This window comes from Eretmochelys imbricata, chromosome 14, assembly GCF_965152235.1.
Source record: "Eretmochelys imbricata isolate rEreImb1 chromosome 14, rEreImb1.hap1, whole genome shotgun sequence".
NCBI classification, from domain to species: domain Eukaryota; kingdom Metazoa; phylum Chordata; order Testudines; family Cheloniidae; genus Eretmochelys; species Eretmochelys imbricata.
Genome location: NC_135585.1, coordinates 9,318,852 through 9,339,156, shown reverse-complemented (window position 1 = coordinate 9,339,156; position 20,305 = coordinate 9,318,852). Strand labels below are relative to the sequence as shown.

The 20,305-nt window shown below is 50.8% G+C and overlaps 1 protein-coding gene across 1 annotated transcript; it reads left to right on the top strand.

Annotated features, from left to right (window-relative positions):
* Positions 1-1,817: 1,817 nt before the first annotated feature.
* ADAP2 (ArfGAP with dual PH domains 2) lies at positions 1,818-19,453 on the top strand. The gene is made up of 11 exons (XM_077833347.1): positions 1,818-1,911; positions 5,589-5,719; positions 6,261-6,352; positions 8,753-8,838; positions 10,224-10,342; positions 11,046-11,192; positions 13,368-13,451; positions 15,072-15,134; positions 16,677-16,754; positions 17,329-17,555; positions 19,364-19,453. Exons 1-10 carry the CDS (start codon positions 1,818-1,820, stop codon positions 17,545-17,547), a joined length of 1,113 nt encoding a protein of 370 aa, XP_077689473.1. The 3' UTR covers positions 17,548-17,555; positions 19,364-19,453.
* The last annotated feature ends 852 nt before the right edge of the window (positions 19,454-20,305 follow it).

The window sequence follows — 20,305 nt, the reverse complement described above, 5'->3', positions numbered from 1 at the left end:
GCCCCCTATCCCCTAGGGTCTGATCTGTGTGAGCCACAGCCCCCAGAGCTCCCAGCCCCCTAGGGTCTGATCTGTGTGAGCCACAGCCCAGGAGTTCCCAACCCCCTGGGGTCTGATCTGTGTGAGCCACAGCCCCAGAGCTCCCAGCCCCCTAGGGTCTGATCTGTGTGAGCCACAGCCCCAGAGCTCCCAACCCCCCTAGGGTCTGATCTCTGTGAGCCACAGCCCAAGAGTTCCCAACCCACCTAGGGTCTGACCTGTGTGAGCCACAGCCCAAGAGTTCCCAACCCACCTAGGGTCTGATTTGTGTGAACCACAGCCCCAGAACTCCCAGCCCCCCTAGGGTCTGATCTGTGTGAGCCACAGCCCAGGAGTTCCCAACCCCCCTGAGTCTGATCTGTGTGAGCCACAGCCCCAGAGCTCCCAGCCCCCTAGGGTCTGATCTGTGTGAGCCCCAACCCCAGAGCCCCCAACCCCCCTAGGGTCTGATCTGTGTGAGCCACAGCCCCCAGAGCTCCGAGCCCCCCTAGGGTCTGATCTGTGTGAGCCACAGCCCAGGAGTTACCAACCCCCCTGAGTCTGATCTGTGTGAGCCACAGCCCCCAGAGCTCCCAGCCCCCTAGGGTCTGATCTGTGTGAGCCACAGCCCAGGAGTTCCCAACCCCCCGGGGTCTGATCTGTGTGAGCCACAGCCCCAGAGCTCCCAGCCCCCTGAGTCTGATCTGTGTGAGCCACAGCCCCAGAGCTCCCAGCCCCCCTAGGGTCTGATCTGTGTGAGCCACAGCCCCAGAGCTCCCAGCCCCCTGAGTCTGATCTGTGTGAGCCACAGCCCAGGAGTTCCCAACCCCCCGGGGTCTGATCTGTGTGAGCCACAGCCCCAGAGCTCCCAGCCCCCTGAGTCTGATCTGTGTGAGCCACAGCCCCAGAGCTCCCAGCCCCCCTAGGGTCTGATCTGTGTGAGCCACAGCCCCAGAGCTCCCAGCCCCCTGAGTCTGATCTGTGTGAGCCACAGCCCAGGAGTTCCCAACCCCCCGGGGTCTGATCTGTGTGAGCCACAGCCCCAGAGCTCCCAGCCCCCCTAGGGTCTGATCTGTGTGAGCCACAGCCCCAGAGCTCCCAGCCCCCTAGGGTCTGATCTGTGTGAGCCACAGCCCAGGAGTTCCCAACCCACCTAGGGTCTGATCTGTGTGAGCCACAGCCCCAGAGCTCCCAGCCCCCCTAGGGTCTGATCTGTGTGAGCCACAGCCCCAGAGCTCCCAACCCCCCTAGGGTCTGATCTGTGTGAGCCACAACCCCCCCGTCCCCAGGGCCTGATGTGTGAACTACAGCCCCCAAAGCTCCCAACCCGCTAGGCTCCACCCGTGAGGGCCGCCCACAGTACTACCCCAGAGCTCTCCTCTGGCCGGCGGGGGGGTGAGTGACGTTCTGCAGTAACCAGGAGAGCAGGATAAAGCAGGGCGGGGGGGGGGGTCTGTTCTGTTCTCGCCCCCCTCCCCCACCCCGAGAATTCGCCCTGGCGAGCCTTGTCCCGCCACCAGCACAAGGCTTTCCCTGCAGTCGCTGGGCTGCGGGGCTCCCTGGGCGGGTCCTGCCGAGGCAGGGGGCAGTTGTGATCTGGGGGGGCCGAGGGCCGGGGTGGGGGGGAGGAAGCTCCCTGATGGGCGGTGACCGAGCCTCTCCCACCCGGGCCGGAGCAGGAGTCGCGTTTCCTCATTTCTAGGCTGAAGTGCAGCCGGGCTAGGCTGGAGACTCGCCCCCAGCAGCCCCGGGGCTGCGGCAGCGTGTGGCCGTCCGCGGGCGGAGCGGCCAGGGGCAGGATGGTGGAGCCGGATTTCACCAAGACGCTGCTGCTAGAGGTGCTGAGGGCAGCCGGGACAGGGAACGCCCAGTGCGCAGACTGCGGGACAGCCGGTAAGAGGAAAGGTCCCTAGGGCGCAATCAGCCGCATGGGCTGCCCCACGGCTACCTCTCCCGCCGTCTGTCAATCCCTGTCCCTCCCCGGATTGAATCTCCACTCCCCCAGGACTCCACCTCTCCCTCCCTTGCCCATATGCCCACTCCCTGCTCGGGACCTGTTTCTCCATCCCCTGTACCACTCTCTCAAGCTCTCTCCCCCTCTCCATTATCCAGGACTGCTTCTGTCCTTAGTCACTTCTCATCACTCAGGACCTCCCTGTCCCTCCTTCAACTCTCTACTCCCCACTTCCCCATTGGGACACCCCCGGAAGTAGTGTGCACCCCCCACCCCACTCTCCCTCTTGCTCTCCCAAGCAGCAGCCAAGCCCTGCATTTGATTTGACTGGAGAGTGAGGCCTGGGCTACACTTAAAAATTAGACCCACCTGGCTGCCTTGCTCTGGGCTGGGAAAAATGTCCTGCCCTTAGCGCTGCAGTGAGGTCGCCCGAACCCCCCGTGTAGATGTGGCTAGGCAAAGCGAAGAATCGCTACATGTAGAGAGGTGAATTTACTACAGCAGAAGAAATACCCCTTCCCTTGATGTAAGAACCAGCTACCGTGCTACAGTGGTACAGCTGGAGCAGCTCTAGTGTAGATGTGCTCCCCCCCCCCCGCTGTGTGACTTGTGCAGCGCACTGAGCTCCAGTCTGCCTCTTTGTGTGACAACATTATAGAGATCCACCCACACCCCCGGAGCTCCCAGCCCACCTAGGGTCTGATCCGTCCTGCCAATCCAAGCCATCCTTGTGTTTCCCGTGATCAGGATCCTGCTGCCACTTAATATCAGAATTGTAGCCATCAGTGCTAGTTAGCTATGTCCTGGACATGGCTAACTTGTACTTTGAGCTTATGCTTAAATAAATTGGTTAGTCTCTAAGGTGCCACAAGTCCTCCTTTTCTTTTTGCGAATACAGACTAACACGGCTGCTACTCTGAAATCTTACTTCACAAAGTTCCTGAAACCCATGCGGAGAATAGCAGGGAACTGCCACGGCTTTTCACTTCTTTTACTGAAAGAATGTGAAAATGAGCAAAGCACACTTCAACAGATGACATTTAAAGGGACAGTGTTCATTTACCTATCTAGTCAATAAAAAAAAATTATTTAAAGTAGTTTGTGGTTGTACATCTGTCCCTTAGTCCTTTTGCCCCTTCTGTGATTTTACAATCACATTTTCTAATTGTTTTAAATGTTTTCTGTCCGCTAGTGCTGTGTGAAAGAACCACACAGACAACAGGGGCGGTGGACTGAGTATAGAGAGGGACCAATGAAACTGATGATATGCTAAATGCTGTCAAAACACAAAGGGAACACACTTTTTCTCCCCAGTCTCTTTCAATGATAGTAACCATTGGTGTGACTTGGAGCAAAGGTCAGTGAAAACTAATCAGAGAGAGGGTGATTTTTAAGTTGACGGTGTCCCTTTACAGCTTTGGTTTCAGTCCTCACACTGGTGTTGAATAATAATAGTAGTAATAACAATAATAATACTTTGTATTTATGCTTTTCATCCATAGACCTCAAAGTCTTTTCTAAAGATCAGTAAGCATCATAACCCCTATTTTACAGATGGGAAAACTGGTGGACAGAAGCTGAATCCAACATTTGCCTAACTGGTCACTATTCAGTGTTTCAGTTTTGGGGGCCCCCACTAAAGCTCCGATATGGGCCAGATTCACAAAGAAACATAGGCGTGGCAACACTGAGCATCGCCACGCCTAACTTTGAGGTGCCTAGAGAATCACTTGTGATCCACAAAGCCTGAGTTCACCGCCTAGGCTCCCTAGACAATGAAAGGGGAGAGATAAGTCCATTAGAATCATCATCACGATGTTCCCATTACGCCTCTGGCCTTTAGGGCAGTGACGAAGCTCCTCCACTCCTGTCTGTTTCTGCCAAGTCTTTCAGTGGTTCCCCAGCTGTGCCCCAGGTTTTTCAGCTCGGCTTCCACAGCTCTTCGCCATGTTGTTTTCGGGCAGCCTCATTTTCACTTGCCTTCACATGTCCATTTTATTGCTACTCTGGTGATGGGATTTACAAAAGCCAGGACTCAAGGCGGCTCCCTGCCTAAACTAGCCAATGGGAGAGGCCAAGGTGAGGCATATGTCCTAATCCTCACTCCTCTCAGGGAGCTTGATGTAAGTCTGGACTGGAGGGAGGCACCTTCCTCTGCATGAGAGTCTCAGCTGCAAATCCTCTCTTGGGGTTAGGCACCTATGCTGCTTTTGGAGGGGGCCAGAAGGTCCCTCAGTACTTTTAGCCCCAAGGCTGGGGTACTCACCTTGGATGTGGGAGAGCCCCCAGCTCAAACCCCCCTCAGCCTGAGAGGAGAAGGGATTTGATACCTCTCAGGTGAGTGCCTAACCATTGGGCTAGGGATATTCGGATGTGAGGCTCCCTCAGTTGGTCCTGTTGAAGCTGCTCCACTGTGGATAAATAGTGAAAGGATCATGGGGCGAGACAAAGAGAGAGAGAAAGCAAATATGTGCAAGGCTGACTCTGTACCCTTGGTGGTTGGAACACTCACCAGGGAGACTCAGGGTCCGGTCCAGTCCCCCGGCTCTGATGACTCTTTAAAATTATCCACAGCAGAACAGCTTCAGCAGTACACATTGAGGGAGCCTCACATCAGAATATCCCATAGTCTGGTGACAAGGGCCCTGCCCTAAGAGGTAGTAGATCCCTGTTCAAATGCTTTCTCCCTCAGGTCAAGGGGGACTTGAACCCGGGCTCTCCCATATCCGGGTGAGTGGCCTAACCACTGGGCTAAACATTATGAGGAAGTTCTGCCTCCTCTGTCATATTGTGTAAGCTCACCGATCCACTAGGCAGGCTCTGAGCTTGTTTACCACCTTGGGCTCCACAGGTGAGCTAAGCAAATCAACACCTATCATCCCTGGTTCATGAATTGCTCTGGGGCTTAGGTGTCTGGCTGCCTCATGTGTGGCTGCAGGGCATGTGTGCAGAGGCAGAAACGTAGGCGCTAGGGAATTTTACTGCAAAATGTAGGTCCCGAGTGAGTATAGGTACCTACAGGGTTTAGCAGCACTGTGTGAAACCCAGTGGGGCCTGATTCTGGGATTTAGATGCTTAAAGTGGCAGTTAGACACCTAATTCCTATTGTGTTTCTAGCCCTAAGTGCCTAAATCAATTCTGGAAATTGGACTTAGGCTCCTAAGTCACTTAGGAGCTTTTGACAATTGTACCCCAAAAGCTTAATTTCCAGTGGTGCAGAGCACCCACAACCTTGTGCAATTGGCATTACATTGACACCAGTGGTCAAACAGGAGTTTCAGGTGCTGAACCAATAATGAGCCCAGGTTCTACTCTGCCATTGCCCTGCCCATATGTACAGGTTTCCTCTCTAGCTTATCATCCACATTTATTTTTAAAACAGATGTTTGATTGCAAAGCTGCAGAATAACGGGCCATTTTCCCTGCTAGTGTAAGCAGGTGCCATTTCATTGACTGCAGTGGAGTGAGCTCCACACACTCCAGGGTTGGATTTGATGCAGATTCTGATGTGGTTTTGATTAGAAGATGTACCCCGCATACGGTTGTCCTCTTCTCGGTGTTTTGCTACATGCTGTATTGTATATTGCACTATTGCCTTCTTTCAATTTGTGTTTAGATCCTGAGTGGGCCTCTTACAAGCTTGGAATATTCATTTGTTTGAATTGCTCTGGGATTCATCGCAACCTTCCTGAAATCACCAGGGTCAAATCCATCCACCTTGACTTCTGGGAGAATGATCTAGTAGAGGTACAGATGGAGAAAGCAAGAATTCATGTCCACTCTGCTGTATTTCAGCACATCCTTTTCTGTCCCGTGTTCCAAAATAGCCTGCTCAGATTAACAAAAACCACAGGGAGCCAAATTAATCCCTGCTGGTAAATCTGGGGTGCCTCTGGCCCACAAATCAAATCAAAGCACACTAATAGGTGTTGTGCCTCTAAAGTATTATGATGTATTATTTATACAGCCCCATAAGTGCACATTGTGTTTTATAAGCACACGGTGGTTTTCACGTATATAGTGTCTTCTACCTGAGCATCCCAATGCCCTTTTCAAACATTAATTCAGCCTCCCAACTCCCTGTGGAGAGGTGTATGTATTATTATCCCCAGGGAGGAGAGTACAAATGGCTAGAGACAAACACATACTGGTGTGGGGAGGCTGGCAAAATGCACAATCTGAGCAGAGCACAATGCTACATTTGATCCTAGTTTCATTCCATGTTCACGTCACAGTATAGATTTTTCTGGTTGCCAGTCAGCTAACTGAAACGTCTTTTGTTTTGCAGTTTATGAAGACGCATGGGAATCTCTGTGCCAAGGCTAAATATGAGGCAAAAGTCCCTCCTTTCTATTACATCCCCCATTCCAAGGACTGCCTGTAAGCTGCTATCTTATTCAGTGCTGCAAACCTTTACAAGTCAGTAACTGCTGCTTCCCCCCATAAATGTGTCTTCACTAACAATTCCCAATAGCATATTGGGTAATCTGAATGCATGTCAGGTCATGCAGGGAAAGGACCATGTATCTTGACCATCAGGGCTGCAGTGGAAAGGACCATGTATCTTGCCCATACCTTGTATGTTGTTAAGTGACTTATGTTTTTATCTTCTTCTTTCCTATAGCATATGAGCTGTGAATTCAGTTTGAGGACTGTAGTTGTAAACTTTTTTTCTCTGAGAGGTGGTTTAATGGCTTAAACATTGGGATTTCTGGTGTCTAGGAGCCTAAGAACCACAGGTTCCATCCCCATTAGTGTCAATTTGTACCTTGAAGGTTGTTAAACTGGTACAGTCGTTCCATGCGTTTATATGGAGGAGATTTAATAGAGATGGGAAGCAGTCCTGGAGTTTGGATGTTAAAACAAAGGTTATAGGTTTCGGGGATACCAGTTTGGCTCTCATAATAGAGAGAGGCCTGGGCTGTGAATTCTAGACCTGGTGCTAAAGCTCAGGAAGGTTGGAAGGTTGGATCCCATCTTTAGGATTAGGCCTGTTCTAAATATTATTGATTAACTCATCAACTTTGTAAAAGCATGACTAAGTTTGCTGGTGCACGCCATTGGCTTGGGACCCAATTCTGCTCCAGTAGAATCACTGGGGCTCAGATCCTCAAAGATTTTTAAATGCCTAATGTCCATTGAAATCAATGGGAGTTAGGTGCCTAAATACCTTTGGGGATCTGGGTCTGAGAGTTTTGGCATTGACTTCAGTGTAGCAGGAGCAGGTCGTTGATTAGCAGAGTCGGAACTCCTGGGTTCTGTCACTGGCTCTGATATTAATCTTGGCTAGGCAATTAGGGATTTGACCTGGTTCTCAGGCCATGTTCTGAATGAGCAGGAGGTCAGCACTAAGATGTCACCTGAGGTTTTAAGAAGATTCAACGGCTGAAATAGAAGGTTAAAGGAATTAAAGTAGGAAAGAGAGGGTTAAATGAGAGGTTTGTTGGAATCTGCTCTATAGTCTCCCCCTCATTCTCAGGCCTGTCTGTGCTGTAGAATTATAGGAGTTCCCCTGCTTTCCCCGATCTCCCTCCTGGGCTTCACTCCTAATCCCAGCCCTGTGTTCCCGCATAACAGGAGTTCCCCTAGATAATACTTAGTCCTGCCATGAATGCAGGGGACTGGACTAGATGACCTCTTAGGGTCCCTTCCAAGTCCTACGATTTTATGATTCTTTCCTCTACCCCCTCGCTCTGCTCCACTTCCTATTTCAAGCCTGCCTTGTTCCATGAATTCCCCCAGTTTAAGGATTGGTCCCAAACCATAGAGGAGAGCCCACGGTTGTGAGAACAGAAACTGGGGAGCTGGTTTTCCCAGTGATAGGGTCGATCAGAGAAAATTCCACACTCTACCTTAATTTCATTTTCTAGGCTTGGCTGCCTGTGATTTGGCTCCAGCGTGTCCTGGAGCATTTTCCAGCTCTAAGGCCCAGATGTTTTCAACAATTCACAGTGACTTATTGTTGTTATTATTATTTGTGTCGCAGTAGTACCTAGAGGTCAAGGCCCCACTGTGCTAAGTACTATACACACATGTAACAGGATAGTCCTTGCCCCAAAGAGCTTGTAATCTAAGGATCAGAGCCTCTTCTGCCGTGAATCAGCGGAGCGATGTCAATTTACACCACCTTCAAGTCAAGCCCAAAGATTCGTAGCACAATGCATTGCTTACAACCACGTGAGCCCCAGCATCCAAGATGGGAACAAGTCATCCAGCTTTAGGTTGCACGGTGCAGGCAGGGAATCTGCAAATTTCTCTGCGTTGAACCCTACCAGGAACAGTGGTTTCTGACTCCCCAAACTCCATTTTGCAGCATCTCTCTGGTGTATCCAAGAGCTAGGGAAGCTGGGCTAGTTCTTCGGGTGGTTTTCATTTCCTCCTGTTTGCCGTTTACATTTCCTCCTCCCTACAAAAACACACGTTAATTACTCTGCCCTTTAGGGAACAAGATTCTTCTTGCAGCTTGCATGGAAACTGCAGCCAGAGAAATAACGTGAGCGTGATTTTAGTTCTGCTGCCAGCAAATAGCCATTCCTACCAGCCTATGTTACCTAAGCAAACAGTTACTAAATGTTTCCCAGTTATATTTTCTCTTTGGCCTCAATTGCTCTCCCTGGAGTCAGGGGAATTAGAGTGAATTTGCACCACTCAGAAGCTGTCTATTTCTATGCCTCAGGTAGCATTGGTTGGCCTCATTCTGTACGTCGCTGGAAAGGGCTGTGGAATGTCAGTGAAAGGGAACAGAGGCAGATCTAACTAATCCGTATTTCCTCTCTTCAGGGTTTTAAAAGAACAATGGATCAGAGCTAAATACGAGCGGGAAGAGTTTGTTGCCACCAGTGTCTGCTATGAAACAGGTTCCTCAGGTGATTGTCTGTGGAGGGTTTTTAGTCTGGTGAGGCCAAAGTCCCAAGAACTGCAATCCTGTGTGTGTCAGCCTGATGCCGAGGGTGAGCTGGAGCGACTTTGTTTTCAGTCAGCTGCGAAACCCTCGTCCTGTTTGATCTGTCTGAGTGGCCAGCCAAAAGCCTCTCACCTGAGAGGCCCAGTTTCTGAGGGTGGGCATCAGAATAAGAAATCCCACATGGGGACACTCAGATTGGCCTTTAGGCAAGTAAAACGGGCATTTTCTCACTTCAAGTCCAACGTGAGCACCCAGATGCCTGGTTTAGGGAAGCAGCAGGGGCGGTTGTTGGAGTGGTGGGGTTGGGAGACCTGGGTTCTATTCCCAGCTCTCCAGCTGACTCTGTGACCTTGGTCAAGTCATTGCAGGGTATGTCTACACTTCAGTGAAACACCCATGGCTGGCCTGTCTCAGCTGATTTGGGCTTGTGGGGCTTGGGCTGCAGGACTGTAAAACTGCAATGTAGACAGTCGGGCTGGAACCCGAGCTCTGGGAGAAGGGGCCCAGAGCGCAGGCTCCAGCATGAGCCCCAGTGTCTATACCTCAATTTTACAGCCCCACAGCCTGAGTCATTTGACAGAGGCCAGCCGTGGGTGTTTAACTGCAGTCTAGACATTCCCTTCGGGCCTGATCTTAGTTACCCTCTCAGCAGGAATACAGAGCAGCACCACGAGGGTTAGAAGGAAGCACACTCCCCATTTTCTGTCGTTTGGAGAAACTCCAGTCCCGATCTTTGCTCTACCCGGGAGATTGTGAATTATAACAGAGAACAGTAGGAGAGCTACAGCCTGTGCTTCCCCGTGAGGCTCCCAAAGGCTTTCCAAACAGTCAGTCGTTCTCCCCATCGCTCTGTGAGGCATCCAGATTTCCCATTGTACAGCAGGCATAGCGTGAGTACATGAACTGACTTAGATCCTGCAAAAGAAGTAACAGGAGTAAGATCTAGGAGTCCGGACTTCCAAGTCCTTGCTCTAACCACTCCATTCCAGTGTCTAGTATTCCTCGTATAGAAAGGGGCCTTTCAGTCTGGGGAGGGCCAAGGGGAGGCTGTGAAGAGAGAACGTTCAAGTGATGGAAGCAGGTCATCCGTGTTAGTTAGCTGGCAGGAGTGCCCAAAAGGTGCTAGGCTCAGGAATTCTCACCGACCTCCAGGAGGTTCACCCACTCCCAGGAGCCATCCAGTGCCTCTCAGGATTGGGTCCCAGGTGTCAGGCTGAATGGAAGATGGTTGCCCTCCACTGCTCCATAGTTCCAAGGCGAAATGAGCACCTAGAAATCCACTTAGACAAACTGCCCGGCTCGTGTGCTGCCTTGGCTCTAGCACTGAGGCGCCCTTGCTCTTGTTAGCGTCTGCAGGCAGCCGTGAAGGATTTCTGTGGAAGCGGGGGCGGGACAGCAGGCAGTTCCTGAAGAGGCGGTTCCTCTTGTCGGCAACAGAAGGCGTGCTGAAGTACTACACCAAAGAGGTGAGTGCCCAGTCCGACCAGTGCACCATCACTGTCCCCGTAGGCACAACCGCTGGATGTTTTGCTGCTTCCTAGACTTTGCTGCCAGGCCCAACCCTGCATTTGGAGGGGGGTGGGGATCCTGTGCCAGGTAACATCTGTGATGTCTGATTCAGCTCCCATCCTACCTGGGAGCACCTGGTCCTTCTCCCCACCTCCTCTGGCCCCCCAGCAGCCTCATCCCCGTCTCTTTGGTGAACCATGGAAAAGGGACTTGGGCAGTTGAGCAGGAAGAGGAAGAAGGGTTCTGCTGTCAGGAGGCACCTCTGGTTTTACCAGCAGAGTTCTCTCGATGCACATGCATAGGACCCTGCACTCCACCTCATTCCTCCCACATCACACGTGTCTACGTGTCTACACATGGCAACCTCTAATTTATGGTTCTCCAGACAATCAGACTGGAGAGACTGGAGTTGCACAGCATCATTTCTCAAGAAAAAAGTCATTCTCTAGAGCAAAATGTGGTTTATACGTGACGCAGTTAATCAAGGCATCAGGCTTCTTCAGTTAGTGCAGGGTGGTCAGTTCAGTGCCCTTGCCAGCTTCAGACATTGCAGGAAGCTGGTCTGCAGCTCCCTAGGGGCCTATTGGTCATTTGTCTCCATAGTTCTTGATTAGCCTCCATAAAGTCACTGCTGACCCGGTGACATTTTCCATTCCACAGTCTAAAGGTCCAAAAGCTGTGATCAGCGTAAAGGATCTGAACGCAATGTTCCAGACGGAGAAAATCAGAAACCCTCATGGGCTGCAGATCACATACAGCAAAGAAGGTCAGACAAGGAACCTCTTTGTCTTTCATGAAAGTGGAAAGGTAAACACCACATTGATTTTGTAATTAATAAGGTAGACTCTTGAACCTTGGGTCTGTAACATGGAAGATGTCTCTGCATCTCTCTCTTTCAATCTCATCTGAAATCACAAGAGATTTGCAGACTATAGTTGCAGAATTCTACAGTACTATTAGCTACAAGTACCCGTTGCTATCTGTCTCCTGCTGCTCTGCAAGGCCTAGGGTTGCCAGGTGTCTCATTTTCGACCAGAATGCCCAGTTGAAAAGGGACCCTGGTGGCTCCAGTCAGCACTGCTGACTGGGCTGTTAAAAGTCTGGTCAGCAGTGTTGCAGGTCTATAGCAGGTTAGTCCCTACCTGTCCTGGCACTGTACTGTGCCCCAGAAGCAGCCAGCAGGTCCGGCTCCACGCACTGCCCTCGCCCCCAGCACCAGCTCCACATTCTCATTGGCTAGGAACCGCAGACAATGGGAGCTGCGTGCGGGGGGAGGGGGTGTGTGCCTGCAGGTGAGAGCAGTGCATGGAGCCTCCTGGCCCCCCACCTAGGAGCCAGACCTGCTGGCCACTTCTGGGCTGCAGTGCGGTGCCAGGACAGGTAGGGAGCCTGCCTTAGCCCTGCTGCACCACTGACCAGGAGCCTCCAGAGGCAAGCCTGTGCCCCAACCCTGAGCCCCAACTCCCTGCCCCAGCCCTGAGGCCCCCCCAAACCAGAGCCCCCTCCTGCATCCTAAACCCCTCATTCCCAGCCCCAGCCCAAAGCCCACACCCCCAGCCCAGAGCCCATCCCCCCTCCCACATCCCAACTTCCTGCTGCAGCCGAGAGCCACCCCGCTGAGCGCCTCATTTCTGGCCCCAACCCAGAGCCTGCACCCCCAGTTAGAGCCCTCCCTCCCTCCCCCACCCCAACCCCCTCCCCGAGCCCAGTGAAAGTGAGTGAGGGTGGGGGAATGTCGTGAGTGGGGGGCAGGGTCTTGGGGAAGAGGCAGGGGCAGGGCCTCAGGGAAGGGGTGGGGCCAGGGTGTTCGGTTTTGTGCGATTAGAAAGTTGGCAACCCTAGTAAGGACCTGGCCCTGCAAAGACTTACACATGCTTACTTCATGTGCTGTGATTAGTCTCAATGGGTCTACTTACTGTCCCAAAAGTTAATCACATGCATGAGTCTTCACAGGATTGGGACCTAACTTTGTATAATTGACTTATACAATTCTGCAGTTATATTCAAGGAAGCGTTGTGATGGTCTCTATTTTATACAGTGTTTTTCATGAGTATCGTCATGTTTTGCATTTTAATTCTCTCCAAAACAACTCTCAGACTTAGATCAAATCTATAGAGGTTTTTCTGATTTTCTCAGAAGCATGGTTGTTCCCCAAGCCAGTGCCCTCAAGCCATGTACTCACATCCAAGACAAATCCAAATTCAGAAGGTTTTAAGCAAGTGCTCATTGAATCAATTAAAAATTATTCCCACAGTCTCTGTGAGTTAGATTCTGATCAGTATCCCAATAGGAATATTCCCATTATACCTAGAATCTTCTTGAAAGGGCATTTTCTAAATTATTCTTGATGTTTGATGTTTTATTAATATCTGGGATGTCTTGGAAACACATAAAGAACAAGCCACAACACCTGATCCCAGTACAGGTGTTGCTGTAACAGTGACTAAAATAGCATTGTTCTCAAATTTATTATAAACACCTGCCTGGGATGGTCTAGATAATACTTAATCCTGCCTCAGTGCAGGGACTAGACTAGATGATTTATCAAGGTCCCTTCCAGTCCTGTGTTCCTATGGTTCTATGATTATGCATAGTGATAATTAATATACCTTATATTTGTAATATGTTAATGTCATTCATTCATCCCAAAAGTGAACCACAGGCAACGTGTGCTACTACCCATTAATGGCAGTCCATGCTTGTCGCATAGCTTGTTTTTTCTAGGAAATGTTGTCTAATGGTTAAAGAACTGGAAGGCAGGACTCCTGGGTTCTCTTCTCAGCTCTGCCACTGAGTCACTATGTGACCTTGGGCGAGTCACTGTCTCTGCGCCTCAGTTTCCCCAAGGCGCTGCTGGAAGAAACAATAAATGTTTGCAAAGAACCTGCAGATCCTTTGGGTGACAGGTGTTCTAGAGAGGCAGCAGCATTATCCCACCACATTATTCCTGTCATTACATCTGTATTTGCCGTCTCCCCTAGGAAATTGTTGACTGGTTCAATGCCATTCGGGCAGCGCGTTTCCATTACCTTAGAACCACCTTCCCCACCGCTCCTGAGGCCGAGGTGAGAACTGAAGGTGCTTTAAGTGTGGAAAAGCATCATCTTCCTTTCTGTGCTTGTGCCCTCTTCAATAAGAGCATGGCATTGGGAATTCCTCCTGCATTCATGTTCCCTTCTTGCAGCCTGGGAGGGACCACAACTATGGGCTTTAATAGAGACTCATATGGCACCTAATTTCCAGCCTGCATCAGCCTGGCCACCAAACTTCTGCCTGCAAGATCTGCATGTGGAAGCAGTGTCATGTGGGAAGCTGGCCCTGATGCACGCAGACTGAGTACTTAGATATCAAAGTACCTGATGGGTATGGGGAAAAATTCCTCTGTGTGGGAACTGTAACTTTTGTGTATAAACAACTGCAGCCCAAACACATACAGAGGCCATTTTGGAGAGTATGGTTCTGTAATGCTGATTTAGATAAGACCTACTGGGAGACCATACATCTGTTTTCTCCATGGCTCTGTACGTTCTGAGGATCTTTCAACCTGAACTGCTGGGGATCCTCTTTTTTGGGATTCATTTACTAGAAATATATTTCAGACAAATAAAGAGAGGAAGTCAGGTTTAATGGCAAGCACAAGGGACTGGAAGCCAGGACTTCTGGGTTCTCTTCTTAGCTGCTTACTCAGCTGAGCCAGTTCATCTCTCCATGCCCCAATTTACCCATCTAGTAATAATGAACAACCTGAGGGGGAGGGGTCTTGTGAGGCATCATTCAGTGATTTCTTTAAAGGAACCTTCAGACACTGTGTAAGTGCAAAATATCATCCTTTCTCCAAGTGACCAGACGTTTCTTTCTAAGCTTCTCTAGCCCATAATGGAGAATTAATGGCTTGACCAAGAATTTTTGTTTCTCTATTAGCCATTTTCTTTCTGTCCATGTGCTGTGACCCTCACGTTATATTTGTCAGTCACTTACAGTCTGACTTTCCATGCATCCCATCAGGCCCTCTCATCCTCCCTCTCCAGTGCTGCCACTGGCTGGTTACTCTCAATCTTCTGGCACCTAGACTAGACTCCATTAACCCCCTTCATACTCCTGTTGATGCAAGCACAGGTCCTTTCCTAGTGGAGTATTCCATGGTCAGCGATACACAGAGGTGTAATATTGAATGTTACTCCCGTAAGCGGAAAGACACCTGTGGAGTCTGCTAATCAATTGGGCAGCTTCTAGGTTATTTCTGCATTTTAGTTGAGGTGTTTCTCCTTCCCATTGACATGACAGAGTTTGTCTCTCTGCGTGTGTGTGTATTTCTTCTGTCTCCAACATGCTATTCACTTTGATCAAGCATAGGTAGGGTTAGCGTCTCCATTTTCAGTATAACCAGACAACAGCTCATTTAGTACCACTTAGCAGGTAAGTTTTGGTAGGGAGTGTTCAGGACAACATAGAAGTGGGGAACATGCTGTATACATACAGTATACAAAGGTAGATCAAGCGTGGGAGCTAAAATATGGTCTCCATTTAAAATGTGACCCTTAACAGAACGAACATATGTTCCTTCCTTTTATTAAGTAGACAGACAGATAAGCAAGCAAAACCCTGCTGATTATTTGCTTTGACAAATTAGAAGAGAACGCTGGGTGTGACTGAGCTGGTAACCAATGTCTCTTGTGTTCTTCTAGCTCATACCCAAGATTTCAAGGAATTATTTCAAAGAAGGCTATATGGAGAAAACAGGGCCAAAGGTAGTTCCACTTGAATTTCATACCTGGTTAAGCACTACGTAAATGCTTGGCACTAGCCAAACATGACTCTTCCCCTGAAGTAGTATGTTTGCTAATACTGCCATGATTATGATGAAGCAGTTTGCTAGGAGTCATGTTTAAGTGAGCCCCAGTTAAATGGAATAGACCAAAGGTGGCCAAACTGTGGCTCGTGAGGCACATGCAGCTCTTTTACCATTAAAATGCGGCTCGCCGAGTCCCCCACCCCTATCCCATTCTTCACCTACCAGACTGGAGGGGAGGGGGGGAAGCTCAGGACCTCTGCCTGCAGAAGGGTGGTGCAGTAGGGGCTTCTGTCCAGCAAGGAAGGGGCTCTCAGGGCTTCTGCCCAGCGGGGGGTGTGTGTGTGTCTTGGGGCTTCGGGCCTGCGGGGTACACCTGCCAGGGCTCGGGGCTTCAGCCCCGCTGCAGCTGAAGCCCTGAGCCCTGGCAGGTGCCTGACGTCCCAACCCCTGGCTCCCAGCAGGTGTGCCCCAGCTCTCGAACTTCTGAAGATTGTCATATGTGGCTCAGAGGGTCAGTAAGTTTGGCCACCCCTGGCATAGAGTGCATTTCAGTTTATACAGTGTTTTGGGATCCTGTTTTATTTCTGTATGAAGATAACTTTGAGGGTTTCTTCTACGGTGTGGCAAACTAAAAGTGTGATGGAATAATTGGGGGCAGTATTTCTGGAATTGCAAAGTTATATTATTTAGCACAAGGAGGTGGCTGTATCATGATCTTCTTTGTTAACTGCAGGTCTGTATCACCATGTAATACCCAGTATAGCAGAAGCATTACAATGCGGATCAGCCTAATGCAATCCTCTGCCCCCATCTGTTCTCCTCTTGTATGTAGGCCCTTTGTCCTAGCCCACCAGTTCAGTAAGTGAAATGGGGGAATTCAGTTTTCTTTGCTGGCATCACGATCGGTGTCAGATTGGAAACCAAGGGGAGAAGGCTCTGTTGCTTCTCTGACATTCCCTAGCTCCCCACACACACTCAAGCTCCATCCTGAGTCCGTGCTACTGCTTAAAGGATCAGCAGTGAAGCACATAATGCTGGTCTGAAAGTAGCGTTTGTTAGGCTACTTCAGGGTAAACAGGTGTTTCAGTGTGTCTGCCTGCAGGTAGCACCATGGCACCTGACCTTTGGAAGGTTCCCAACCAGGAGGACTACAGATACTTGTTTTTTTAATGAAAGTCTAAATTCTGCAGAAGCTGCAGCAAGCCCCAGAGAAGGGCCTGCCTAGCTCAGCACAGAGGAACGAGTGGCTCAGTTCCATTTCTGCCTCACGCTGAAGATTACACCTCGGTAAAGAATGTGCACAAGTCACTCGTGTTAACATCGAGGGAGAAGGGAAGTGAGGCTCTGGGCACAATGGTGAACCACAGAACTGCGTTACACTGAGGAACTGAAACTGAGCCAATGGGCAGCGTTAGCAGGATACCAGAAGCCTGCCAGGAGTGGCAGAACCCCTGTTCCTGGGAGCCAGATCATTAAAGAGCTGCTTCTCTCTCTGTAGCACAAGGAGGCCTTTAAGAAGCGCTGGTTCAGCCTGGACTCTCAGGAGAGGAACCTGTTCTACTTTAAAGACCCGCTGGTAAGAGGAGCACTCATTCTGTAAGTGGAGCCCCTTTGCAGAGGGAAGGTAGGGGGCTGGGGGTTCTGTGCCACCCACCCTCCAGGAACAGCACAAGCTCAGCACCCATTTGGGCCCCGTAGTGAATGGCTGGATTTTCAAGAGAGCTGTGCATGTCGGGAGCGGATCACTTGGAGATGAGTGGCCTTGAGCTCTTTTGAAAGTTTGGCTGTCCCTGGGTAGCAGCTGTCTAGGGTACTTAGGGTAAGATGAACAATAAGGCAGAGCCTGGAATAGACCCCAGTGCTGTGTTTTAAACACAGGACGTCCTCCCTGTGGTCTTGGTATTACCAAGCCTGCCCCTGCCAGCTCCAAAATCTGCAGTTCCCGAGTTCCCTATTTTGAGAATGCTTTTGAGTTTTTAAATCTCAGGGATTTTCCCTGACCCCTGGGTCCACCTACTCTGTGTCCAGGGCAGTTTCCCCTCCATATGGAACCTATTGCTTCTGCCTTTCAGATGACAGCATGGTACTACCCCTGAGAGCAGTGAACCACTGTAATACTATCCATGATTGTCCTGCTTTCTCCTACCTAGGATGCCTTTGAACTGGGCCGAGTTTTTATTGGAAGCAAAGAGCAGGGATATGAGGTCCAGGCTGACTTGCCCAGAGGAGTCACAGGGAAGAGGTGGAAAGCTGGGCTCACCATAGTCACGCCACACAGGAAGTTTGTGTTTGTGTGTGAAAATGACAGGGAGCAGAAGGAGTGGACAGCGGCTTTGAATGAAGTCATCTCCCAGCCTCTGACAGCCTAGGACTAGTGGTGAGTTCCGGAAAACTGGACTTTCTGCGTCTGGTTCATCACTGGTCTGTGGTCTCTTTATGCCAGCTAGGCTGGCGGTAGGCCCCCTCAGGGAATATCCCTGGCGGTAGGGCTGCTTTGCCCAAGTGCAGCAGCCATGGGCAGAGAAGAGTGTGGGTGGGACTGGGCATGGCCAAGAGGGACCCCCAAGTGGGGTCCCTGCAGCTACTTAGGGCAGCTCTAGACTGAACTGGGGGCTGCACTGGCCCCCAGATCTCCTGAATAGAGGGGGGACAAGCCGCTTCTGCGCTGGCATCTGTGACAGCGTAGGGATCAGTCTGCCCCCTGTCGCTTCATGACCAGTGGGACAATGTCAGCTTAAAAATCATGGCCAAACAAGAGATTTACTTAGGAGCATTTCTATGGCTGTCCTCACCAGAGCCTCTGAGAGCTTCACAGACACTATTGAACCTGATCCTCTGGTGCTGGCCAGTGTTCCTGTTTCTTGGAAACTCGGTGATGCTTCGGTCTGATGACTCACATCACCATAACTCTCAAGCTGCAGAGAAGCACTGTATTGGTGTGTATGTGGGGGGGAGTTGTAGCCAGCCTGGTCAGCTGGGCTCGGCACTCAGAGCCTCCTGGCTGCAGGCAGGAAATGTTCCAAAGGAGGCACCAGCTACAAGAGGGCTTCACAGGCATGGCTGAAAATAGCTCACAAAACTGACAGATAGAATCAGCAGGGGAATGAACATGAGGAGGGTCAAAGGCCCGGAGCCAAAGGAGAATGTGGGGGGAAAGCCACATACCCTGAATGTAACTGAATGCAGAATCAAGACAGATCCTAAATCCCAAGTGCTTGCTGTGCAGTCTCAGGGCCCAGTCTTTCTGACTAGCCAAGCTCTGCTCAGTACAGTATCTGGGGTGGGGAGGAAGAAGCAAGGCAAAGGTTTGTGGTTTCCGCTTTGCAGTTCCTGAGCTCTGAGGCTGGCCAGGGATTGTTCTATATTACACTTGGCTCCCCATGGCCCCAACAGGCCATTTTGGTAGTCAGGAAGAGCTGGAGCACAGAGGCCCTCTAACCATGTCCCCTTTTGCTCGGGGAGAGAGTGAAGGAGTGAAAGGAAGTGAGGGAGTTGACCTGCAGGAGACTTGAAGCTTGGAGCAGGCTTGCTGAAGGGGCCAACCAGAGACACCTGGTGCAGGAAAGGAACCTCAAGCTGCTGCTTCCTTGCAAGAGAGCTGAAGCAGGCCTGGGTGGGGAAGGGAAGAGACTGGACCGACCCGACTGACTTACTCACACTGAGAAGCTGCAAGGGTGTCAGCTGGGGCAGGGCAACTGCAAGCTGATAAGAGAGGCTATGTGAAGGAATCTTTTTTGCTCACCCAGGCTGTGGGACCATGCCCTGGGACAGATTTTTGGGACTCGGTGAGTGACTGGGGAATTTCCCAGTTCCCTTCCCCCAAAAAGGAGCCCAAACAGGCTGTGTGTTGAAAAGACAAACTTTCATTAAAGCTTCTTGGACTCTTATTAAAGGAAACCACCTCCCCCAGATCCTTCTGTGAGGGGAGGGGATGGGGTGGAGAGGAGACAGGTCACCCCTCCCTCATGTTCCTACATCCAACCATGCCTCCTTCACTGCGGGCTTTGAGGGGCAGTGGCATAGAACCAGCTACACTGCCCGGTGGTCCCCCAGGCCAGGGGAATCCTCAACTGGGCTATTAAGTTGGCTTTGTAGCAAAGGGTCTGGCTCTCAGCATCACGCATACCTGGTCATTATTAGTTCTGGGTGCCATTAATTGTCTGTGTCTTGTTCATATTTCGGCAGAGGCCACTCTCGGGCTGCGCTGACCACCAGACCAGATGACTTGGGCACACGGGTTGAGGTGGGAAGATAAACTCAGAGACATTTTACCTGCTGACAACTGTTTTTGCCTTTGTCTTCTGTCCCGAAAAGAGGGGAGCGAGGGATTGCATTTCCAAGGCTCATTTCAGTCCAGCCTACAAGGGCCATGGTGTTTGGTGGGATGTGGACACCTTAGCAGTAGGAAGCAGACCAAGATAACCACACTCAGTTCATGGGACTATCAAACGTTGTTATGTTCAAAGAGCCTTTTGGCTGCTGCTGACATGGACTGCACTGGAGACAGCGACCAGGAGAAGAGAGTGCTGCATCCCGGTGTTAAGGCCTACAGGGGGATTTTCAAAAGGGCTTAGCACTGGCCTAACTCTGTTCCCACTGAAATCAGTGTGTCATGACCCACGGGTCTCAAACACGGGCCCACAAGGTTCATGGAAGCTGCCACGTTCCAGCCCACCACCCAGCAGCCAGCTGGCAGCAAGTTACCTGAGACCCATGAACCTCAGCTCCAGTGTAAGGCTCCGCTCCTGAAGTCCAAATGGCAGAGTCCCAGGGCAACTGATCGTCCCGCTGGCCCTACTGAAGCCAGCAGCAGGAACAGGAAGCTGTCTGAACTGGGGCTGTTCTGGACTGTTCGCCTGTGCTCCCCTGGCTTGATCTTCTGGCATCTGCCTCACGGTTCCTGACGTCCAGTTTGTCTCCTGCCTCTGATCCCCTGATATCCTGACCCAGCCTGACTCTGGTTCCTGACTTGTGGTTTGCTTCTGACCTCGTGCTATTCCGACTCCTGTCTCATGCCTGTGGATTTGGCTCTATTAGGTCTGTCTAACCCGGCTGTGACATAGTGGGAGTTTTACCATTGACTCCAGTAGGAGCGGCATTATGCCAATGCTGAGCACCCAGCCTACG

Coding starts and splice junctions, on each gene's coding strand:
- ADAP2 (XM_077833347.1), top strand. CDS start 1,818: ATGGTGGAGCCGGATTTCACCAAGACGCTGCTGCTAGAGGTGCTGAGG. Junction 5,720..6,260: donor GGGAGAATGATCTAGTAGAG/GTACAGATGGAG, acceptor TTTGTTTTGCAG/TTTATGAAGACGCATGGGAA. Junction 11,193..13,367: donor TCTTTCATGAAAGTGGAAAG/GTAAACACCACA, acceptor CGTCTCCCCTAG/GAAATTGTTGACTGGTTCAA.